The sequence below is a fragment of the Carassius carassius genome, chromosome 3 (assembly GCF_963082965.1).
Source record: "Carassius carassius chromosome 3, fCarCar2.1, whole genome shotgun sequence".
Classification (NCBI taxonomy): Eukaryota; Metazoa; Chordata; class Actinopteri; order Cypriniformes; family Cyprinidae; genus Carassius; species Carassius carassius.
The window spans coordinates 38,420,564-38,445,012 of NC_081757.1; the positions used below are offsets into that span (position 1 = coordinate 38,420,564).

The following is a 24,449-nucleotide window of genomic DNA, read 5'->3' on the forward strand; positions in this document are numbered from 1 at the left end:
AAGATGTAGGTTATTAAGATGTTTAAACAAATTCCATTCTATTGGAGTGAAAAGTCACATCAAAACAAACATGCTCATTAAAATTACGAACTTTTTCTGTCATAATGCACCACTAATTTAACACTTTTCACCAAAGCTAATGCTAAAGATGCCATGGTTTGTGGGATATTTGTATATGTCTTTTCTCTCCGTGTCCAATACATTAACACATTTACAGAGGTGGGTAGTAACGAGTTACATTTACTTCGTTACATTTACTTGAGTAACTTTTTGGGGTAACTAATACTTTTCGGAGTATATTTAAAGATGGGTACTTTATACTCTTACTTGAGTAAATTTTTTGGGAAAAATCTGTACTTTTACTTCGTTACTGTGGGCAATAAATGTTATAAATGCTTCAGTTTATTCCAAACGCGCCGTCTACTTTTCTCTGGGCAATGAGCAATGCCCATTCGCGAATGATTCATTCTTTTGAGTCAATTCTGTTCAAAGGCTTGATCAAACCAATTGGCAAACGAGTGAATTGGTTCATGAATCAGTTTGGATGATTCCTTCAGTTCTCTGCCGCACGCGCTGAGCGTCTGAAGCGGTTCACTCAGAGTTGTAACGTTTAAGATCAGCAGCGTTGAAAACGGGGCTATGGAACTGCACTGAATTGAAAGCAAATCTGCAAAGGCTATTATTTGCTTGCGATGGAGATCCTTATTAGATGAACGCGTGTGCTGTCTACTGTTTAACAGGTAATAACTTGGGCTACATTCGATTACAGTACACGATACCACTGTGACATTAGTTTGTTGTACGTGTGTGGCTTATAACAGAAGGGAGTAAAGTTGAATCCAGCTTCCAAAATACAAAAAAATAGCGATTAAGATTTTATTAATTTTAATACAATCACACCGGTGCGAGTACATTCAGCGAGTCATATTATCAGCTGCTAAATTCAGATCTGTGATCGCTTGCTGGCGCTAAGCCAGAGACAGACGCGTTTTTACAGCACTGCACATTATAACCAATCACACACGATTCTTTGGGGCTTATTAAAGCATTGGCCAATCAGAGGCGTTCAGATGAGTCATCGCTGAAATGCCGGTGCTTCCTTCACTCGCTCACTGACTGAATACCACTTTCTGGCGAATTCTCTCGTCAGAAACAACTAAGTGCGGATGTGTGTACGAATCTATAATTAAGATATTGATTTCACAGTGTTAACAGTTTCAGTGATTTTAATGGGAGTTTCTGAGAGTGATTGAAATCTAGACTGTCAGCGAAAATGATCTTTAATAATGTAAATGTTATTTGCTCTCTTTCTGAACAATGAAAGATTAGTAGCAATATTTATATCACATTAACTTTCAATGTTAAATTCACTTTTAATATAAAGTCAGTCATATTAAAAATGTTATGGCATGACACCTATATCTGTTACTTAAATAAACAGACAGGGTTTTATAATAAATTACATAAATTAGAGTAAAGGCTGATGAAATATATACATTTATACACACACACATACATTACATACATTTTATCTATATATCTAAATAAAAATAGGCTCAGTATATATGACCCAAAGTAACTAGTAACTAACTACTTGAGTAGATTTTTTATCCGATACTCTTTTACTCTTACTCAAGTAACTATTCAAGACTAGTACTTTTACTTTTACTTGAGTAAATATTTCTAGATGTACTTTTACTTTTACTTGAGTACAGTTTTTGGGTACTCTACCCACCTCTGCACATTTATGGCAGAGATAAGAAACCTAATTCATAAAGAAATTGTTAATTGTGTACAAACAACCTCAGTCACCATGGTAACATTTGTTTTTTGTATCGCTTGAGGTCGTGACGCTAACGCAGCGTCGACGACAAAAAAACTACAACTCCCTGCGCGTCTCACGCGGAATGGAAGCTCGCTGCTGATGTATCCGGTCCATCTCCACTGCTCTTCCTTTCGCGCCGGTACACGACGAACCGAGTGTCCATGTGCGCAGCGCCCGGGACTTCATAGATCACCGAGCCTTCCGAATCCGAGCCAGACCGCCACCTTGTGATGGATCTCAACTCTTTGATCGAGGCCCTTCGGGGCACCATGGACGCAAATTTGCGTGAGGCCGCAGAGAGACAACTGAACGAGGTAAAGTGATCTGATGATGGTGGCGCGCCTCGGGCCTGGCGCAGCAGGGTGGCTGTAGCCGCTAATAAATTCCGTTAAAATGTGTTTTTGAAAGCATTTTTTTTGGCGCATAGCCCTTCAGTAACACATAATGTAAGTTGATAATCTATCAAAGGCCAAATATCATATATATTTTTAACGTTTTGTAGCACGCGCTAGCAGCTCGTGTCCGCGTACTACGTCACCGCGATAACGGCTCGAGCAAATGTGATCGCTTTAAACGGACGATACCGTTCTGAAACGTAACGTGACTTTGAAAAGGTGAATAGAATACACGAGGTTGTATACGTGTCTATGCTTTAAGGGCAAACTCGGATGTGTCTAAGCGGTTTATTTGGAGTGCGGTAATGTGCTAGCGCGGGAAATGCTAGGCGCTAGTCTCACGTGTCAACATGAGGCAGAAGGCTTGTTGTCATCTCACTCTCTCTTTCGTGAATCCTTTCACCAACTTCACTTTCAGAATAACTGATGAGCATATCTAAACAACACAGCGACAGATTCCGATGCTCACTGATGTGTTAAATCGCTATTTTACTCGTGTTTTAGCCCCGTTACTTTAGCGAGATGCGTCAGTACTTGTTGTTGTGTACTGTGGTACAAGCTACAGCGATTTGTCAGATAATAACATTATGATAATCAGAGAAATATCTAATTTTTTAACTCTAGTTAATGTAGTAGCTAACATAGCCAGTAAGCTACACTAAGTAAAGAATACATTAATCTTTATTACGGTACTGTTTGTAACGTATGTAGTAAACTAATGTTAATCATCGAAAATTTATTGAAGTTAAGTGTTGGCTATATTTAGTAGACAATAGTTGTTCCAGAAGAACTTTATACATATATATATATATATATATATATATATATGGAGATATGTTATGTACTTTGTTTTTTTGTTTTGTTTTGATTTTTGTCCCATGGCATTTTTTTGAGGTACCAACCCCAAAACTACGTTGGTAAGTTACATCTGTCATATACCATCGCTGTACCATACCACCATGGTACTTTTTGTGTAAATAGCCAATAATTTAACGCCAAATTGTGTGATGTAAGAGTAGCTCCACTGCATAGTTGTCTAGTTAGAGCAGATTTGTCATGAAATGTCATTCATTACGAAGTAGTTACAAAAATGCAGACTCCAAGAACAGGGTTGTGAGCGATGAAGATTTAATTGATCTAATTCACTGAAATTTAGCTAAAGTAATGTTTCTAATAACTGAGCCGGTGCTCTTGATTTCTGTGTGTATTAGTTTGAGAGCAGACAGTTTTGGCAGTTTCCGTCACTGGATCTGATTTTGTGCTTGCTTTGCTTCATATGAAAGCAATCGATATTAATTAGGTTGTTAGACAACTTATGTTGAGTGGTATCTAGGTGCTTGAGTTAGTTTAGTAGTTTAGTGGTAATCTGTATACAGTAGTTGTTACCTGAGGAACACGAGACAATACCTGAGAGACCAGCCCATCGGCCTGTATGGAAGTCTTTTGTTTTTGCCTAGTTTTGTGAAATTTTATGCTTTTTTTTCTCATGTATGAGAACGAGCGAGGATGTAAAAAAATAAAATAGAAATGTGTGTATATGTGTATATATATGTGTGTGTGTGTACATTATATATTTTAAATATTGGGCTAACTATGATTTATAGGAGGAAAAAAGAAAAATAATTTTAATCTAAAGTTTTTCTAGATAAAACTTTTTCTTAGGGTCTAGTGTGAGTTCATACATTGTAGTCAAGTTGGCTGGATGTCAGTGGTTCTTCCCACAGAAATCTTCACTGACTAGTGCATTTTGTCTGTTTCTGGTGTTTGGTATCAGAGGCCAGAAGTATGTTTGGTGTTTGTTTGGAAGTGAACTTGAAAGGAGTTCCCTGAAACACTGTTTCGGTTTATTCAGTGGAGCAATACAGGTCTCTTTGTAAACAGTTCTTCCTTTCAGTTAATATAAAGTCTGTTTCATGCTGCACACTGAAGAACAACAGCTGTATTTGGGGAAAAATATATTTCTCAGTTTCTTTTAACAACAACAAAAGTTACCACAAACTTAATTTTCATGCAACCTGATCCACTTTTACACTTGAATTGTAATGAATCTATAAGAACCCAAACCGTACTTTAAATGAACTGGATTGTCAAATGCTACGTTGTGCATTTCTTACATTTGTGATTTGTTTTCTGCTCCACAGGGCCATACCCAGGTGAACTTTTTGTCTACACTACTGCAGGTGACCATGACTGATCAGTTGGATTTGCCCGTACGGCAAGCAGGTACGGTTATGGCTCTTTAAGACCTACTTTCTCGTCCTCTCGTCAGAAGAAACCAGTGTTAGTCTCAATGCTGCTGTCATACCATTTCGCATATTCAGGCGATGAACTGCACACTCAAACCTCCTCCTTTGTCAATCTGCGACTGTCTCTGTTCTGTCTTTAGCATCAGATGTCATATGTTGACACAGAGCTGAGACATTCTGTCACTTTGTGTTTTCAAGGGCCTAGTTGCTACATTTGGAATTTTTCTATATTCATATTTATACTTATTAGATGGGCTGCTGTAAAAAATACAAATACACACTTTGGCAAAAAAGTGTAATTGTAGCACAAATGTATAATTCAATCTGTATAGTCCTAGAGTGGGTGGATGTTTGCTTTTGAAATTGCTTTTGTGCTGCTCCGTGACAATTTTTCATCGCATTCTGTCTTTTTTTCTATAGCCTGACTGTCTTTTGTGATTTTACAAATGATAATTATAAAGAAAAACACTGTTCATAACTGAGATAGGAGGTGCACTTGCAGTGCGTTCTTCAAAATAGTTTCTTTACAATTGAAAAATCTTGATGTGTGCAGTTTATTTCTGAGAGCTGTTTTTCTTTTGTCACCTTTTTTTGCTTAGCCCTATGATTTTCATAGTGTGGAAAAAAAACAGACAGAATCCTGACATCCAGTCTTTAACAATTTACTATAAAGCAGAATGAAAAATCAAGGAGTAGTGCTGTACAGTTAATCAATTGCAATTGTTTAGGATGATAAATGTTTGTTAAATAATCTTTTTAAAAAATGGTTTTGGGGGGGAAGAAATCAAATGGAATTTGGGGAGGAAAAAAAAATTTCATAGCGTCCTATTATATGGTTAATTTGAGTAAATTAGTCATTGGTCAATTTTATGATGTTCAATTGATTAGACCTGCTTTTTTGATGATTTGTATTTAATTAAATCATTGAAACTGAATCTAGAGTAAATGCAATAGAAAATGTGAAATATTACAGTGGATTTCATAGGACTCTATTTACTGCCAGAAGAAAACTTGTAACTGTGAACACAACTGTCAAGGAGGTTAATTTTTTTGGAATTGTTATTGTTAACTATGGTTTTAACAAAAGAAAAACTTTTACAAAAGGCAAGAATCATTCTGTACTCCACTCAGGGATTTTATTTATTGCATCATGCTGCATACAAGACATCATCTGACTTAAATTTGCACAAAGTGTCATCAGCCGTTTAAAAGGATCCATCGCCTGACTGCTGTTTGGAAGTTTGGTGTTGACATGCCCAGTTGCAGATAACACCATTAGATTAGGGAGAAAGGGAGACATGAGAGGAGCTGCTGATTCAGCAGCAGCAGACAAGATTACTGGTTTCCGGCTTTATGAACCTGTCTGCCATCAGTCTGCTGTTTGATTGTCTCTGGTCTTACTCGTCCACCCCGTCATCTAATGCTGGTTACAAATTCAGCACTTTGGCCAACAACTGTGCTAAAACCGTTCATGAATTTTACAATTTTACATCAAATGTCTGAGAACTGAATTTTACAAATGTAGTCTGGCTGCCTGTGAAAACTTTTTTACTCAGACGCTGAGTGTTTCTAAATATGAAAAAGCTGCTCTCTGGAGAGTCCTCAGGTGCACCTGCTGGGATTTTTCAACGGATGCACAGCTGCATTGAGTGCCTGACATAGCTCAGGCTTTCTTGACATCACATGCCTTTCTTTGTGTGAACTGGGCTAGGTTTCAAGGCCAACAAGTTTTAAGATGCGTTCAGAATAGAAGGCATTCATGTCACTCATACAATTTTTGTTTTCTGCAGTTATGCATTTTTTTTTGTAATCTGGATTCATTTTGATGGTTATGATTTTAGTAATTTGTATTTAATAATTAAAAAAAATCCAAATTCTGTGACTTTTCCAGATTTTTTATTTTATTTTCAATTGACCCTGTGATCCATGCATAGCTTTTAGGACTTCTCTCTCTGACCTCTGTTGTTGTTGTTCAGGTGTGATCTACCTGAAGAACATGGTGACACAGCACTGGAGTGAAGGAGATAATGCAAACACCGAAGGACCAACTAGTAACATCCCAGAAGAGGACAGGCAGTTCATTCGAGACCACATAGTGGAGGCCATCATCCAATCCCCAGAGCGCCTCAGGTAACACAGCGGTAAATGTACACACGGTAGGGGGGGTGAAGGATCACTTTCTTTTATAACCTTTTCTTTTCTTCTCACTTTCACAGAGTGCAACTCACAACTTGCATTCACCACATGATCAAGCATGACTACCCTGCTAGATGGACGGCTGTTGTGGACAAGATCGGCTTTTACCTGCAGTCTGATAACAGTGGCTGCTGGCTGGGCATCCTGCTGTGCCTCTACCAGCTGGTCAAGAATTACGAGTAAGAGAGCCGTGAAACACTCACAGGTGGTGTTCAATCTGAGCATGATTTCTGAATTGATTTGAGAAACCAGGCTTTGGCAAATGAGTGCCTCATTTGATATTTTGCAGTTGCTTAGATTGGATGAGTTCAGTGTATTCATTTTCTCTGGTAAAGATCAACATAATGCCAAGTGACACTGTTCTAAAATGACTTGAGTAGCAGTTGAAAAAGGAAATCGGGAAATTTTGCCCCACCCATACCGGTTATAGCAAAGAGGACTGTTTTACACATTGAGATGAAATAGTTTTGGTTTTATTTGTTTTAACAGAATATGTAGTAATTCACATATACTAAAACAAAACCAATTTGAGTCTGATTTACCAAAAAGGATTAGAGCAGGCAGTGCGAACAGCCATACTATACCACCGATGTGGAGTCCTGATACAAGTCTGCTTTGTTTTTTTTCTCTCTCTCTAGGTATAAGAAGCCTGAGGAGCGCCAGCCATTGGTCGCTGCAATGCAGATCTTTATGCCCATGTTGAAGGACAGATTTATACAGCTGCTGCCAGACCCCTCCAACGAGTCTGTCCTTGTGCAGAAACAGATCTTCAAGATCCTTTACGCTCTCTTCCAGGTATTACTGTCACTTCTGAGACATGTATTAAAGAAGCTAACAGCTTTTCCACAATAAAGCTTTCGTGGTTTGGGTCTCATGGATTGATTGGTCTGTTTTTACAGTACAACCTCCCTCTGGAACTGATCAATCGGCAGATTCTTACAGAGTGGATGGAGATCCTGAAGACTGTCGTGGACAGAGATGTTCCTCCAGTAAGGATGCGTTATGTTTATAATAGATTTTGTGATATATTAAACACATGGGACTTTAATATAGTTGCAGGGTTGGTTTTAATGGTCTTTTAGTGTCTGTAATTGGCTGTGAGTGGACGGTGTGCGTAGTGTCCATCTGCGTTTAGTGCCGTCTCCGGTCTGTGTCTTACAGGTTGTGAGACGGTTCTCACATCACACTCACAGCCACAGATCCACTGGAGATCATAGTACTGGCCCAGTGACGTCTAAATGACCGTCCACCACTGGCCAGCCTCCATAGTCTCCTACAAGATCCAGTTAACTCCATCTAAAATCATGAATTGATGGCTATGTTCAGAAAAACAGACTACCTTTTCTGCATTATGTATACAGTGAAGGAAATACCTAGGTTTTGGAATGTTTCTTCAATTTCTTTTTTGTTCAGTTATCTCACTCTGATTTTCTGAAGTGCTTGTGTGTGTGGCTTTGCAGGAGACGCTTCAGGTGGATGAAGACGAGAGGCCGGAGCTGCCCTGGTGGAAATGCAAGAAGTGGGCGCTTCACATCCTCGCCCGGCTCTTCGAAAGGTGCAGTACTAACGAAACATCACTTCCTCCCAGGAATGCTAAAGATAAAGCTTTCACAGATGACTCATGGTTCATTTCAATTCTGGCCCACGCTGAGCAGTTGGAAACACTTGAGTAGTTATTTTCAGCTGTAGGTCTTGTGTATTTCAAATGGTTACTGGATTTTCATGCATGTTTTTGCCCCAAGGTATGGCAGCCCTGGCAACACAACCAAAGAGTACACAGAGTTTGCAGAGCTTTTCCTCAAGGGTTATGCCGTGGCTGCACAGCAGGTAAACAGGAGACTTCAGTAGATATTTCAGTGGGTTGTTGACATGACGTGTGCCCAGTTGAGATAACTGATGACCTTCGACTGTTTGCTTCTGAAAGGTATTGTTGAAGGTGTTGTATCAGTATAAGGAAAAGCAATACGTGGCTCCCAGAGTCTTACAGCAGACACTGAATTACATCAACCAAGGAATCGCACACGCCGTTACCTGGAAGAACCTAAAGCCACACATCCAAGTATGTACATGTTATATGTTTGTTATAGGAAATTTTAACAAAGTATTAGGGACAAAATATAATAAAATTGCAGTGTAATGCAGGTAGTGACATATGCACTTTTTCTTTGATGCATTTTGAAAAAGAGAATTGAATAGATATAGAAAGATCTAAAAGTGCTAGTGCAGTTAATAGTAAAAAAGGGTGTAGTGTTTAAAGTGCCCCTATTATGCCTTTTGTGTGGTGTGGTTAACATAATGTTGAGAAGTTAACGTGTGGTTAACAATGTTGAGAAGACGCCATGTCCTACACTGTGAGTACATTTGTTTGATCACATCTCATAATTACTGTAATGTTGCTGTCACCACTGTCGAGCTAGGTGGGCGTGGCTTCAGCAACCAGCTCCCACCTTTTTGCCCATTTTCGATTGTCCGGGAGAGTAGGACAGTGATGCGCTGCCAAGATGGCGATGGCCAGCTCTGCACACTTTGAGCTTCAAAAACGCTTTTCAGGAGTCTACGGGTGACGTCACGGACACTGCGTCCATGTTTTTATAAAGTCTATGATGTAAACTTGTTTTAGGAGACTCACAAAGCAATATTAGTAACCTTAAAAATGGCATAATGGGAGCACTTTAAGTGGATGAAATATTGGTGAAGTCCAGCATATCTCGCTAGAGAGAGAAGTCTGACTTTACTGGAAGTTTGAGTTATGGGTCAATATCACTGTAGGGTGCCTTTAGGTCTCCTGTATAGGGATATACCTATTTGATTGATTGAAAAATACCCTTCAAAAGAACTGATTCAGAAATAAATCAGACTTCCCTAAAATGCGGTTTTATCTAATGTATTGTCTAAACTGAAAACCTCTGTAACCAGTGTAAAATTACTGTAAAGCACTGCTCGTATTGTCACACACCTAATCCAAGTTCTTGGTATTAAACACTTGAATGTATGTGGTTTCAGGGAATCATTCAGGACGTGGTGTTCCCCCTCATGTGCTACACAGACAGCGATGAAGAGCTCTGGCAGGAAGACCCTTACGAGTACATCCGCATGAAATTTGGTTAGAGCGTCACCTTTGTCTGGACAACCAAATGTTTCTTTGAGAAGACCAAAGCCTGATAGATCTGCTCATAATTTCTCTGCTTCCTCTTAGATGTTTTTGAAGACTTCATCTCCCCCTCCACTGCAGCTCAGACGCTTCTCTTCACCGCTTGCAACAAAAGAAAGGAGGTGGGTGTTTGGAGGCACCATCTGGCATGATGTGACTGTGTTTGGCTGAGTTTTGTGTATCTCTTACTGCCAACCCTCATGTATCCAATCAGCATCCTGCGGCTCCTTCCACAGAACCGTTGGATGCTTCTGACGCCAGGTGGAAAGAGCTTCTCCGTCATCTCAAAGAGCTGTGTCCCTTATTTATTATAAGGGCTGCAACTAACATTTATTTTGATAAGCAGTTAATGTGATTTGCTCAATTAATTAAACGTTTTAAAATATTCCATATACATTTCATTTTCTGTATATACATTCAAGGCCTTTTGAATGTAGTCCTTCTGCACATGAAGCCTGTGTAACAGACTCCCTTCCTCTCAGGACAAACTTTTATGCAAAATGTATTACAGAATGTAAGTTAAATGGAAGTAATGCACAGGGGAAAACCAGTTTCCAAATGCATTTAATGGCAGATAAATCTGCCAGAGCGCTTGATAAGCCACGCTGCACTACTTTCTAAAGCTTTTTTTGAAAAGCATCATATGATGCATTCTCATGTTTTGAATAACTTGGTTCTTTTTCTGCAACCATTCACTCTGTATCCTCAGTTATTTTTGTCCATGTGCTCTACTCCAAAGTGATGTGACTGACTGATGTTTTCACTCACAGATGCGATTAATTACGTTGAATTTGTTGTCGGGTTTCTTTTACTAGTTGCAGCCCTAGTTATAGCCTAATTGGTAGGAATTACTTGATGCCACACTAGTTAAGGGTTACTTTGCTCGATTTGTAAGTGTCCCACCTTTAAATTGCATCTTGTGTATTCGTGCACATGCTCTGTTAGAGCTTTCTCAGCTGTGTAAGCACCATTGGAGTTTGTGTTTCAGCCCATCAATTGGCTGTGAGTGGACGGTGTGCGTAGTGTCCATCTGCGTTTAGTGCCGTCTCCGGTCCGTGTCTTACAGGCTGTGAGACGGTTCTCACACCACACTCAAAGCCACAGATCCACTGGAGATCATAGTACTGGCCCAGTGACGTCTAAATGACCATCCACCACTGGCCAGCCTCCATAGTCTCCTACAAAACCCACACATGACAAGAATCATGAGGGCTTGTGGTATTTTGAATCTTACGTTAACCACCTTTGTTGTATAACAGGTGCTGCAGAAGTCCATGGGCTTCTGTTATCAGATACTAACAGACCCGGCCTGTGACCCCAGGAAAAAAGACGGTGCTCTTCATATGATCGGCTCGCTGGCTGAGATTCTTCTCAAGGTGATTTTATTAAGATATAATAAATGCAGTTAATAATATAATAGAAAATCCCATCTGTTTTTACTTGTATTCTAAGAAATGACCTCGACATTTACTAGGTACTACAACAAAAACCACTTCAACTAATATTGAATGGAAGTGAATTTTACAAGCAGCAGTACAAAAGTACAGTAAAAAGATAAAGCAGTTCTTTACATTTTTTAGTTCGTTCTAACAGTGTTATTCAGGAGCAGGAATTTTATAATCTGTGCATAACATATTGGGCTGCTGTCACTTTAAGACCAAATTCACAATCCAGTGTAATGATACACTTCTAGTTTATATTCACTTAAGGCATAAATGTTTGAAGATCTGCTCTGCTCGCGCAGACAGGCTTTTTGACTTTTTGAGTGTATTTGTCTTTTGAAGTATTTGGTGTTTGCAAATAGTTCTTCTGCATGTTCTTGTGCTTGTGCTTAAATCACTTTAATGTTTAGGCAACACTTAAAAAGCAGCATTGGTTATTCTAGGATTGAACATCCTGATTAGTTGTATTGATGTTTTTTTTCTTCAATCAGAGGAAGATCTACAAAGACCAGATGGAGTTCATGTTGCAGAATCATGTCTTCCCTTTGTTCCGCAGTGAGCTGGGTTACATGAGAGCCAGGGTGAGCGATGTGCTCATTGCACTCTTATTAAAGAAGAATTCAACCACTAGATAGAAGCAGCGACTTGAGTGCTGCAAAGTGTCAACTCGTCTTAGTTCATTGTAATTTTGTCTCTAGGCCTGCTGGGTTCTTCATTACTTCTGCGAGGTCAAGTTCAAGATTGACCAGAACTTGCAGACAGCCCTCGAGCTCACCCGCCTGTGTCTGATCAACGACAACGAGATGCCTGTTAAAGTAGAGGCTGCCATCGCCCTCCAGGTCCTCATCAGCAATCAGGAGAAAGGTAAGATTTCACTCATTTGTTTCTCTTTTTTCTGTTTAATTTCTTCCTCTTGCATCAGCTGAATTTGAGATAGCTTTGTTTGGTTTTCCTATCAGCCAAAGATTACATCACCCCCCACATCCGGCCCGTGATGCAGGCCCTCCTCCAAATTGTGCGAGAGACTGAGAATGATGATCTTACCAACGTCATTCAGAAGATGATCTGCGAGTACAGTGAGGAGGTCACACCAATCGCTGTAGAGATGACCCAGCATTTGGTAATAGCCTTTTAAATATTCATTTCAACCTACAAAGCCTAACACATTAAATAACAGTTCTAAGAATTGTATTTTTGAAATGGAAGTTTATTGAAACCTGGCCGTAGTGCAGCAGACTCATCAGTAAATGAGTACAAAACAGCGTTTCCTGTCACTTCTTGACTGTTTGGAATTATAAATATGAGCATATCTGTTAATATGCATTTGGTTTGTTACTTAGTCACAGGCAGTGCACTGCATGTGATAAAAAATAATGAAGCCAAAACCACACTGCCCCTCTTAAGTGTAGATTCATGTTGATTTTATCAGACAGTGTTACAATAATAATAATATAAATCAGGATTTAAGGAGTAAAGTGAGTGACTCGTGGTTAACACCATTTTGTGTGGAATCTTTCTACAGTATTCACTCATCATGACAGTAAAATAGGGCATTCCAAGTCAATCTACTGCAGTATTTCCTCTTTCAATCAGTAGAAAACGTGGTTAACACCCGGTCATGCATAAAAAAAGAAAGAAAAAGTCTCATACTGTGAAACCGGTGTAATTTAGAAGAAATACTGTGATATACATTTTTGGTCAAACTGCCCAGCATTATAATGTAATATGTTTAGTTTATGAAAATCAAAATCATTTTTTTTTAGAATTATACCAAACTACTGTTTACTTGCTAAAAAAGTATAAACTATCAATCAGACAAGACAAGTAGAGCTGTGGTGAATCGTCTCGGAAGTAAACATTCCTGCTTGATTCCTCTCTCCCAGGCCATGACCTTCAACCAGGTGATCCAGACAGGGCCTGATGAGGAAGGAGGTGATGATAAAGCAGTGACTGCCATGGGGATCCTTAACACCATTGACACACTGCTGAGTGTAGTGGAGGACCATAAAGAGGTGAGAATAGAAACATGGACTGCAGAAGTTCTTCCTGTCTCTCTAGCCTGCAGCACCCTGCTGAATTACTTCCAGCCACCCACAAACGTAAAAACTTCTGACAAAGTGCCTCACTGGCTGCAGAGCATCTTTAAATAGCCTTGAAGAAATTGATATTTATTTGTGTGTGTGTGCGTGCGTGAGTGCGTGCGCGCGCACACACACATACACACTTTTTTTGCACTGTATGCAATTTCATGCTAATCCTATTGCTATGAATTTGAACTGAATGCTTGTTTAAAAATGTATGAGTCGTTTATAGAAGATATCAAACCATGTGGAGTTTGGAGAGACATGAGACAAGCGCACTCTCAGATAGCACATTGAACATACTAGTGTTGTCACGGTACCAAAATTTCAGTATTCGGTACCGATACCAGTGAAAATCCACGGTTCTCGGTACCAATTTCGGTACCAAAGCAAAACACAAAAATATGCTAATTAAAAAAAAAAACTTTTTAGCACTAAAAATAAAACCAATGCCATTCTTTATACTTAATTACAATTGTGTTTAAAGTTTTTCTACAAGTTATATAATTATGAAAAACAGCAAACAAGTTTCACCCAAATTTAATTTGTCTTTTAATTTATGAAATTTAAACACATTTTATTTCTGGTAAATAAAGGGGATTTTCTATTAAAATTAAAACATGTAAGAAATATTGTGATTTATTTCTTTAAAAAATAAAGTTTTATACATTTTTTCAACAGTAGTAGCATTATCACATACATTTTACTAAATAATAGTAATATTTCTAGCACAATGCCTTTATGTATGAGCTGCTGGGTTCATGAATATTAATCACGTTGTCTGCGTTCGGTCAAACTGATTTGCTGAAATCAAAACAGGGACGGTACTAAATCAGCGCCAGCCAATGAAATTGCCATTTGCGCATTAGCTCCGCCCACTACCGGAGAAACCGGTTTGTCTTCTGCTTGTTCAAAAATGAATATGAATAATTCTAAATGAACTCCATTACAGGAAAAGACAATAAAGAATAGTTTACATATAGCGTGTCGATTCAGCGTGGTAAGACTCTCGCTCTCTCTCTCTTTTGCATGTGTGAGAAACTGAAAAGATCGCTTGATGGAGAGAGAACTCTGAAGCTCAGATGCTGAAATTAATGCAAGCATCATGCATTTCAGTCTATGTAGTAAACAAACCCGCACGTCTCTGCCATTCATTAATTCACACAGAGACGCGCAGAACACGGATTCATATTTCAAGCAACATTTGCGGCTTAACATTCACAGATACTGGTCCATATGGAGATTTGATTTTATTAATTTATGCTAACTTTGACAAATTCTATGACTGTCCATATTAAAATGTAAGTTTCATTTTCATGACTGGATTTTGAGATTCCGTCCTCATTTTCTGCTTCGCGGAAATCATAGCGCTGAACCGGGTTTGAACGGGACCGGTACTACCGGTACTTAAAGAAACCTGGTATCGTCACATTTACATTTTTTTAGTACCGACTTGTTACCGAAGTACCGGGTCTTTTGACAACACTAGAACATACTCTTCAGTACTTGCTTGCTTTGCAGTCGCCCAACATTAGTGGTATTTATTTGTGATTCAGACGTTGATTGGAGAGATGTCACTGTGCATTAACTGCTGATTGATTGATTTCAGATTACCCAGCAGTTAGAGGGCATCTGCCTGCAGGTGATCGGCACAGTCCTCCAGCAGCATGTCCTGGGTGAGTTTCACCCACTTATGGAGAAACCTGTTTTGTGTGACTTTTGGTTGTGTATTGATTGGTTTGGGTTAATTTTCCCAGAGTTCTACGAGGAGATCCTGTCCCTGGCCCACAGTCTGACGTGTCAACAGGTGTCCCCTCAGATGTGGCAGCTGCTCCCTCTGGTCTATGAGGTCTTCCAACAAGACGGATTTGACTATTTCACAGGTAGTGCAGTGTCTGGCATTTACTTTGCATGTTCACTTGATTAACTTCCTTTTTAAATTGTAAACAATGTCAGATGATTGCACAAATTTGAAAAGTGTGAGAATTGTTTACTTTAACTGATAGATATTAAAATAATTTCTCACGTATGCTTTTTATTTCAGATATGATGCCACTTCTCCATAACTACATCACAGTTGACACAGACACACTCCTGTCTGACACCAAATACCTTGAAATAATCTACAATATGTGCAAAAAGGTACAGCTACTTCATTGCAAACTAAAAGTGAAGTCCAGTGCACTTTTGTATGTATGTGTAACAATATATGTATAAAGAAAGTACTGAATAATGTAAGGTCACTACTTGATATGGGCTAAGGTTAGGTTTAGGGTTTGCTTCAGGGTTTGTACTGTTTTACTGTAGTTTGAAGAAACTGTAGTGATATGACTGTGTTAGTAAAACTGTGCTCAATCAGATTTTGTCAGAAGACCCAGGGGAGGACCCAGAATGCCATGCGGCCAAGCTGTTGGAGGTCATCATTCTACAGTGCAAGGGTCGTGGTATTGACCAGGTCTGTTTCCTGAACATTGTCCATGTTAAAAATGTGCACCACAGACCTTACTTCAGACATTTAACCAAAACCCATTTTAAAAAAAACTGTGGGCCTCATTCATGAATAGGGTTGGGTATCGATTGGGTTTTATTCGATACCGGTGCCATTTCGACACTTAAAACGGTACCGGCGCATAATTGGAGCCTGAATCGGAACTTCTATAAAAATAAATAAATACAATTAAAAAAGCCTAAAAAGGATAACATTAAAGAACATTTAAAAGGTTTAATAAATCCATAGCTTTCACACACTCATTGAATGCTCTCATTTCGTAAGGTTCCCTTACTCTAAGGCTAATAAATGTATTTCATGATCTGGGTCATTATTTAATACAAACCACACATAATGTTTCTACTGTATCTCTGTCAATCACTCTGATATTTAGTTAAAATGATTGCTGTCTGACACGGTCTTTCATCAGTTCTGTGAATGCCTGTATGCTCATTCTTTACAAAGTAACAACAATGTTGTTTGTAAAGTACAGTACTGTGCAAAACTCTTTGGCACAGTAGTATTTTCACCTCAAAAAAGGGTTTTAAGCCAGTTATTTATATCTTTTGCTGTCGTATGTCAGTAGGAAATACCAGTTTATATTTCCAAACATTCATTTTGCCATTAATTTTTATAATCTAGTGAGATTGTTGAATGCACAAGCAGTCTGACAACAGACTGCCTTACACAGTAGTGTATGCATAAAGTACGTATAATTAAATTAAGTATATTTAAAATAAAAAAAATGTATGCGTTCATGTGTGTTGAGGTCTCAATTTTCGCTGGAGGAAACAGCTGTAGTGTGATGAGCGGAAACCGAGCAAAAACTTTACTGATTGCTACCTCGTGACCGTTTGTAAACCGTATTTACAACAAAGAACCGCACAGATATTCTAACAATCTATCGATAAACAAATACCTTGTGTCCTCTGTGTCTGTTTGAGTCCGCTCGCGCTGCTCCGCCGCAGTCTGCGGATTGAAGAGCGTGCTGAAAGACTGTCTGACGCCGTTTTCATATGAAATTTAAGCGGACTGACTCTGAGGTGATTGCGAATTTGAGTATTTTGAGACTTTATGGAGCTAAATGTTATAGCATCGCTTATAAAGCCTAGCGACGCCCGTGCTTCTTGTGTACATTTCGAATAACCAGGACAAATATTTCAATTGATTGCTCAGGCATTTAAGAGGCACCAGAATATGCGTTCTTATTCGGTTCGGTGCATACCGGTTCCATATTGGTACCGGGTTTCGGTACCCAACCCTATTCATGAAACACGAGCAGAACAAATTTATGTAAATCGTTCATAAAGCTGTTCTGACGTAAACTTTCGAATACATGAGAAGTTCGTATTTTCAAATTAGTCACTAGATCACACTAAACGCGCGCAGACATTCTTTTTAGTGCTGCTCCGCATTTTATCAATAAAGTAGCTTAATCGCTGAAGAGCTACATTCTTAACAAGGAGCTGGTAACATTGTTTCTAAACCTATTATATGCACAGCTGCACTGTTTATAGAGAAACACCGCAAAGGTGGTAAAATACATAAATGAACACTTGATAAAAAATTATGGAATATTATAAGTGGAGATCACTAAACTGCAAGCTAACAAGTGTTTTGAGAAAGCTGGTGCATTTATCCACAGAGGAGACAGCATGCGTGCACTTGGTTGCTGCCAGGTTGACAAAAATAAGACACTTTAGTAAATATTTCTGTATTGCGCAAGTGGGGAGCTCTGTTTTGGAGACTACGTCTCTTTATATCAGGCAAAGCCAGGTTGTGTTCCTCTGCGGCAAGATTAAACCTCTTTGTAGCCTATACATTATGCCCTATAAATTTTTTTTTTTTTACTTGCACTTTTCTATTCAGTTTCAAACAGTGTTCTTGTATTCAAATCAAGCGCGGTCCACTGCACCGCTCTTATCCTCAAATCTCTGTGACGATACATTACAAATGTTTCATGAATAAGGCCCATTGACAATGGAACTGAAAGTGTTAAAATGCTAATTTCTGGGACTTGACCACTCATATTGGACAAAACATATTGGCAATAATGGAAATGTAGTGAAAAGGTTCCTCTTGGTTCCTGATTTGTAGGTGGTGCCCTTGTTTGTAACGACCACTTTGGAGCGTTTGACACGTGAAGTGAAGACCAGCGAGTTGAGGACCATGTGTCTGCAGGTGGCCATCGCTGCACTCTATTACAGTCCACCACTGCTCCTCAACACACTGGAGAATCTGCGCTTCCCTAACAACACCGAGCCCATCACAAACCACTTCATCTCCCAATGGCTCAAAGACATCGACTGCTTCCTCGGGTACATAACAATACCTAAAGAGCTCAAACATTTATCAGGACAAAAGTTCTGGTCATTGTAACATGCGATTTGTATCGTTTGCAGGCTCCACGATCGAAAGATGTGCGTGTTGGGACTGTGCGCTCTAATGGATCTTGATCAGAGGCCACAGGCTGTCAATCAGGTCGCAGGTCAGCTCCTGCCCGCAGCCATTCTCCTGTTCAATGGCCTGAAGAGGGCCTACGCCTGCAGGGCTGAACATGAAAATGACGAAGATGATGATGATGCAGAGGATGGAGAGGAGGAAGAGGAGAATGGTAAATGAACTTCATCAAATCTTCAGTCTTCTGAATAAAATGAGTATTTTTAGATATTGGTTACATTGATATTTAGTCAGAGTTATACATTACTATATGGATAGTGCATACCAAATTTTTTTTTTTTTTTTTTTTTACCTTATGTGAAACAAATTATACTAAAAAGAAATAAAGCAAACTTTAGTGGGATGTATGCATGCATGTATGCATGCATGTATGCATGCATGTATGTATGTATACATACACACACACACTACTTTTTGTTAATTTTAGTTAATTTTGAAATGTATCAATTCTGAAATGAAATCCAATTTGGAGTTGGATCAGATAAAGAGTTAAGCTTGTCTTTCTTCCAGTTAATTTATTACATTGAAAATGGAATGTCGAATTGAGTAAATTTGTATATTCGATTAAATTGCTTTATTTCCTGTTGTCGTTTCAAAGTAATGAACTGTAATTTTGACGTGACTCGTGTATCCACGCAGTCGAGTTAGGCAGTGATGAAGACGACATAGACGATGAAGGCCAGGAATACCTTGAAATGCTCGCTAAACAAGCAGGAGAGGATGGTGACGATGAAGACTGGGAGGAAGATGACGCAGAGGAGACCGCTCTTGAGAGTTATACGACCTCAGTTGATGATGAGGACAACCTTGTTGATGAATACCAGATCTTCAAAGTCATAATCCAGAGTATGGCTTTCACCTATAGTACGAATTAAATGAGCCCCTTTAAAAGGGTGTTTTACTGACAGACTGCTGTCTCTCCTCTAGATGTCCAGGCCCGTGACACAGCATGGTACCAGGCACTCACACAGTGTCTCGATGAGGAACAAAGAAAACAACTTGAGGATATTGCAACACTCGCAGATCAGCGACGAGCAGCACATGGTGAGGCAAAAGAAAAAAAAAAGCTGATGGAGTAATTGTTTGCGCAGCACTTACTTTTTCCCCTTGACATTCTACCAATATTTAATTTTGTATATTTCTGGCAGACATTGGACAAAAAACATACTTTATGCTGGTCTGTGAAAAGATGGAAACCGTTAGGCTATTAATCTAGATATATTTGAAGGTGTTTTTGATTCAAACTCTTAGTCCACACTAGTCCAAAAGTTACTAGTCCACACTGACATCACTTTTCATGCGTCTAGGTCCAGAGGTGGAAAGTAACGAATTACATTTACTCGCGTTACTGTAATTGAGTAGCTTTTTTGTGTACTAATACTTTTTAAAGTAATTTTTTAAATGTGTAATTTTACTTTTACTTAAGTATATTTTGTTTGAAGTATTGTACTTCGCTACATTTTAAAACACATTAATTACTGAGTAAAAAAATAAAAAAGAAAAAAAATAAATCGATCCCTGGAAACTACGTCAGTAAATAATGGGCAGGCGGGCAAACTGGCGCTAAAGTCACAAGAAAGATGCAGACGGACAAAACAGGCGTTAGTGGTGCAGACACCGCTGAAAACGAAACCCCGTCATATTCTGAAGTTTAACTCGAAGGAAATGAAGTGAACCCCTGGCCATATGTATGCTCTATTATGCAGTGCAAGCTGTACTTTCCTAGGAAGACCAAACTAGCAGCTTATAAAATCTCGACAAGACATCAACCCTTCGCAAGAATGTAGAGGTAAGCTAAATAATTGCATCGTTGCATTGGTGGTTAAAATGAAGCTTTGACATTTTAGCAAGAGGTTTTGCAAAAATTGGCTAAAAAGACCGTGGTGAGGAGTGTGCTATTTTTGTTTTAATGATGTGCGCGCGCATTTATAGTGCGTTCTTTCACTGTGTGATTCAGTCTCCTAAAATGCATTTAGAATGATCACAAAATTAAAGATATAGGGGCAGAAAATTCACATAGTTATATAATTTCATATATTAAATAAAAATCACACAAAGAATGCCATCTTTTCCTCCAAAAATCATCATGAATATATACATACATACATATATATATATATATATATATATATATATATATATATATATATATATATATATATATAACAGTTCAGTAAACAAGTTAATTAAGAGACTTGCGTTTTAGACACCATATTGCCTTTTTTAGCTCTATTTCTACAACAGAAAATAATTCCAAACACAGCCACCAAAGCACAGTTTTGCGTCTCTGAGCAACGTGACAGTGTTTCGTTCCTGAATGAATCAACCGTTTAAATGATTCGGTTCAGTCGCAATGACTCACTTATTAACAGTGACTTGCTGACACATACTGGCCATTTTAATTTCACATTTAAAGTATCTTTTGATTTTTTTTAAATAATTAATTTCTTATCATTTCAAATGAGTATTCAACATTTTATGTCTTGTATATCAAAACATTATTCATGCATTTGTAACTGCAGGTTAAATGCATTCTTGTCCTGTACTAAACAGTGTAATACATCTAAATGCCACTTCCAATGAATCTTCTGCATTTCCTCTGCATTAAAAGATGAGTTTGTTGATACTGATTTGCTGGTAACAGCCCAAATGTTTTATTATTCTAAATAACTGATTCCTTTAATTAAAAACAACTAGTTTGAGATTAATAGACCTATCCCAGGGGTGTCAAACTCAGTTCCTGGAGGGCCATAGCCCTGCAGAGTTTAGTTCTACCCCTGCTCCAGCACACATATCATGTAGTTTTCAAATAAACCTAAATGATTAGATTAGCTGGATCAGGTGTGTTTAATTAGGGTTATATCTAAACTGTGCAGGACTGTGGCCCTCCAGGAACTGAGTTTGACACCCTTGGCCTGTCCCATTTTGACTTCCTCCCACTGTTAAAATGTAACTAAGTAATTTTTACTCTGAGTAAATTTTAAATGAGCTACTTTTTACTTTTACTTGAGTAGATTTTTAGACTGGTACTTTTACTTGTACTTAAGTAAAATTTCATTAATGTAATGGTACTTTTACTTGAGTAGAATATTTTTGTACTCTTTCCACCTCTGTCTAGGTCCCACCTTAAATCAGCATTCAGTACATTGTCTAGGTACAGCAGTAGGGTTGGTACTAAAACGGTTATTAATATATAGGTCGTTGAAATCGCTTTTGAATGCACGTTCGCCTTTTACTTTCGAGATTGGTTATCACATGTAACTGTGTATACTATGACGCGCTAGTACTTACCACACATTTTAGAAGATTAGATGTTTGTCTATGGTCTTCAGGATCAGCAAGTCATTCTCCATCGTCCCCAGTCATCTGTCCTTATTTTCTTTATGTGGTAAGTGGAAGTTTTATTTACTGTAATGTAACAAGCTACTGCTAGCAAACAGCTATCCATGTCCCTTTAGTGGCTCCTTGAAATGCGTCATCTGTTTTCCGTGGCTTTCTCAATATGGATTAACGCTTCAGGCAAACCCCAGCCCCCGACGATGTCACCGTCCATCGCAATGTTTCACTGTAGATAGACATAGTGCTAAGCCAATTTGGCCCAACCCTAGACAGCAGTTGCAAGTAAATATTGTCATCTTTGCAGGAGTGTAAGATAAAGATTGTACAAAATAACATTCATCTTTAGCAACATTAATAACCTGGATCGGCGCAACAATGCCGTTGTACAATATGCATAAAAATGCATCACGACCAAATGCAGTTTATCGTAGTTATTTTTTAAAAAACCTGTTTCCACCATCTACACTACAACACAATTAAAAAAAATTAATTCAGAAAATTTTTTACTATTCAAAAAATGTTCAAAATGTTATCCAATTGTTCAGCCTCCTGATTTTTTTGTAGCCCACTTTTTGTTTTCTTTTCTGTTGATTTTTAGAATCGAAGATGATTGAGAAGCACGGAGGATACAAGTTTGCAGATCCTGTGGTGCCATCCAATTTCAACTTTGGTGGCAGTGCCCCTGGGATGAATTGAGTTCTCTCTTTCCCTTCCCCTTTCTAACTGTGACTGAATGTAGTGAAATGAAAACACTTTCTGCAGTAGTGGTTCCAGAACTGGTTCTTCTCTCTCAGTCTTCAATCTGACTATCAAATTTAAACAGCACCAGAAGATGTGGGAAGGCAACCAAACGCAACTGATGCCTGGGAAAACAAACCAAGAACTTGAACGCTAAGCAAGTGGGGAAAAAAAGAAAAATAAAGCTCTGTACAATGTTGTCTTACGGAATCCAAAAATTCGAGGGATACTGTAACAGCAGCTCGCACACACACATACTACGGGGGCTAATAAATTGAAATTGAGACATAATGTTAAAATTGTCACTGTATGGGCCAAAGGGCCTTTTCAAGATTATACCTCTGGCAGTAGTGTCAACGTTTTTCTTCATCAAAAAAAACAAATCTCATATTGTACATAAGCCAAGGCACTTGATTTTTAAGTTGCTTGGTCAAACAACCAGAGGTGTTTGTAAGGTGTCAAAGATGTATTCAAATGTAGCATATTGGATACTTGTCGGTGATGCCTGATATCTGTAAATTAATGACTAGCACTTTCATATTGTTCAGGTCTCTTAGCCTTCTGTATCAGACTGCAAATTTTTTAACTTGGTTGAAAACTATTTAAGAATTGGAACATTGTTACCTGGATGGTGACTTCTCCTGTAATGATTGGTGTTCAGAGGGCTTCAATAATGGTGTTTGGCAATCATTTGCTGCTTGTAATGATAATGTTTTAGGCTCAAAACGAAATGTACATGGTGTTCAATCTGGATAAAGATATTGTTTGTTACAAGCACTGTAAGTCATTGGAGCATGATTTAAGGAGGTCTCAAGCATTTGGTTGATGTATGGTTGAACCATCAGTATACACAACATTAAAAAAAAACAAAAGCTTTAAATCTGATATTTTTTGATCAATTCGCCTTTTCTGGTAGTTTGTTATTGGTGGAGTTTCTCCATTATCCCAAAAGCAATGTTAACCAACTATGCTTTCAGTTTGTCATTGCTTATATAGTCAATGATTCTATTTTTTGAATCCATACTTCCAACGGACATTCATTTGCAGAGTTGTGTGGTTGGAACTGCAACTCCTGAACTGTGGTTTGAAGTACAGTTTCTTATTAGCGTGATGTTGACTTGCATTGATCTTGCTCTTGGACACAATATGCAAGGTAACATGCAGTATGTTCCAATCTCTTTCATTTCTTATAAACATATATTAGTGTGTAAACAATCAGCGCCTTGTTTGAAGAGTGAGTAAATCTGTAACATCAAATAAAATGACACGACGGGATTCAAAAACAGTGAAGTAGACCTCTGTGCCACGTTTTTAAGATCAGCTAAAAATTATTTTTGGAGAACGCTGCTGACTGAATGGACCATGTCTGGCAATTACATACTGCACGTTAACGCAATTAAAAAATGCACAGCTCTCTACTTGTGTATTTTACACAGGTCTGACAATAATAACAATCTAATCGATTGATCAGCAGAGGTTATTACTCCACCACTTGTTTGTGAAGTGTCTTATACCAACATGTTTCCACTGGAGATTTGGCCATTTTACCATGGAAACTCACACTTGATTGGCTAGTAGTTTTGTAGTCTTGCAATATTATTGGGTAAAAAATAAAGCAGAGAATATAGCTATACGATCTCAGAGCTATAAAGAGTCCCATAAGGCATGGTCTTGGCCATACCACTTAGCCTTACTTTCTTGAAAATAATAAAGAAAAATTTGTAAGGTTATTGACTTTGTCTGAATCTGAGCCGGGAGTTTTGGATGTCATCATTTTTTACAGCTGTAAAAAAAATGTCCTGTAGGTGCTGTTGTCACCTAACTGCTTGGACAGCCTCGGGGCATTGTGGACCTGAACCTAAACTAAACCATGAGTAAACTCTAGAATCAGAGGAAATTATAGATGAATGACACTGATGTACAAGCACCAAACACTGATTGTAAGCCTAAACTTCATAAAAACTATTAACTGGTTCTTCAAATCTGCTTGGTTAATCACAATATTATTCATCCAAGGAACATGTCACACTTGGTAAAATCAGGTTCTGCGGGCATTGTGATAAGGATAATTTCCAAATTTTACTTCTG

At 38.4% G+C, this 24,449-nt stretch overlaps 1 protein-coding gene and 2 non-coding genes across 3 annotated transcripts; all 3 read left to right on the forward strand.

Annotated features, from left to right (window-relative positions):
* The first annotated feature begins 1,910 nt into the window (after positions 1-1,910).
* Positions 1,911-23,646, forward strand: ipo7 (importin 7). The gene is made up of 25 exons (XM_059537667.1): positions 1,911-2,139; positions 4,362-4,443; positions 6,443-6,596; positions 6,683-6,841; positions 7,301-7,457; positions 7,562-7,651; positions 8,123-8,217; positions 8,405-8,489; positions 8,587-8,721; positions 9,666-9,765; positions 9,859-9,935; positions 11,073-11,189; positions 11,747-11,836; positions 11,954-12,119; positions 12,215-12,375; positions 13,139-13,267; positions 14,946-15,012; positions 15,094-15,219; positions 15,381-15,478; positions 15,696-15,791; positions 17,922-18,142; positions 18,227-18,438; positions 18,924-19,130; positions 19,212-19,328; positions 22,222-23,646. The coding sequence occupies exons 1-25, from the start codon at positions 2,056-2,058 to the stop codon at positions 22,317-22,319; spliced, it is 3,123 nt and encodes a 1,040-aa protein (XP_059393650.1). The 5' UTR covers positions 1,911-2,055; the 3' UTR covers positions 22,320-23,646.
* On the forward strand, positions 7,763-7,943 carry LOC132128852 (small nucleolar RNA SNORA23). The gene has a single exon (XR_009428397.1). It is a non-coding gene; the product is annotated as a small nucleolar RNA SNORA23 (small nucleolar RNA).
* On the forward strand, positions 10,819-10,999 carry LOC132128853 (small nucleolar RNA SNORA23). Its single transcript, XR_009428398.1, has one exon. It is a non-coding gene; the product is annotated as a small nucleolar RNA SNORA23 (small nucleolar RNA).
* Positions 23,647-24,449: the final 803 nt, after the last annotated feature.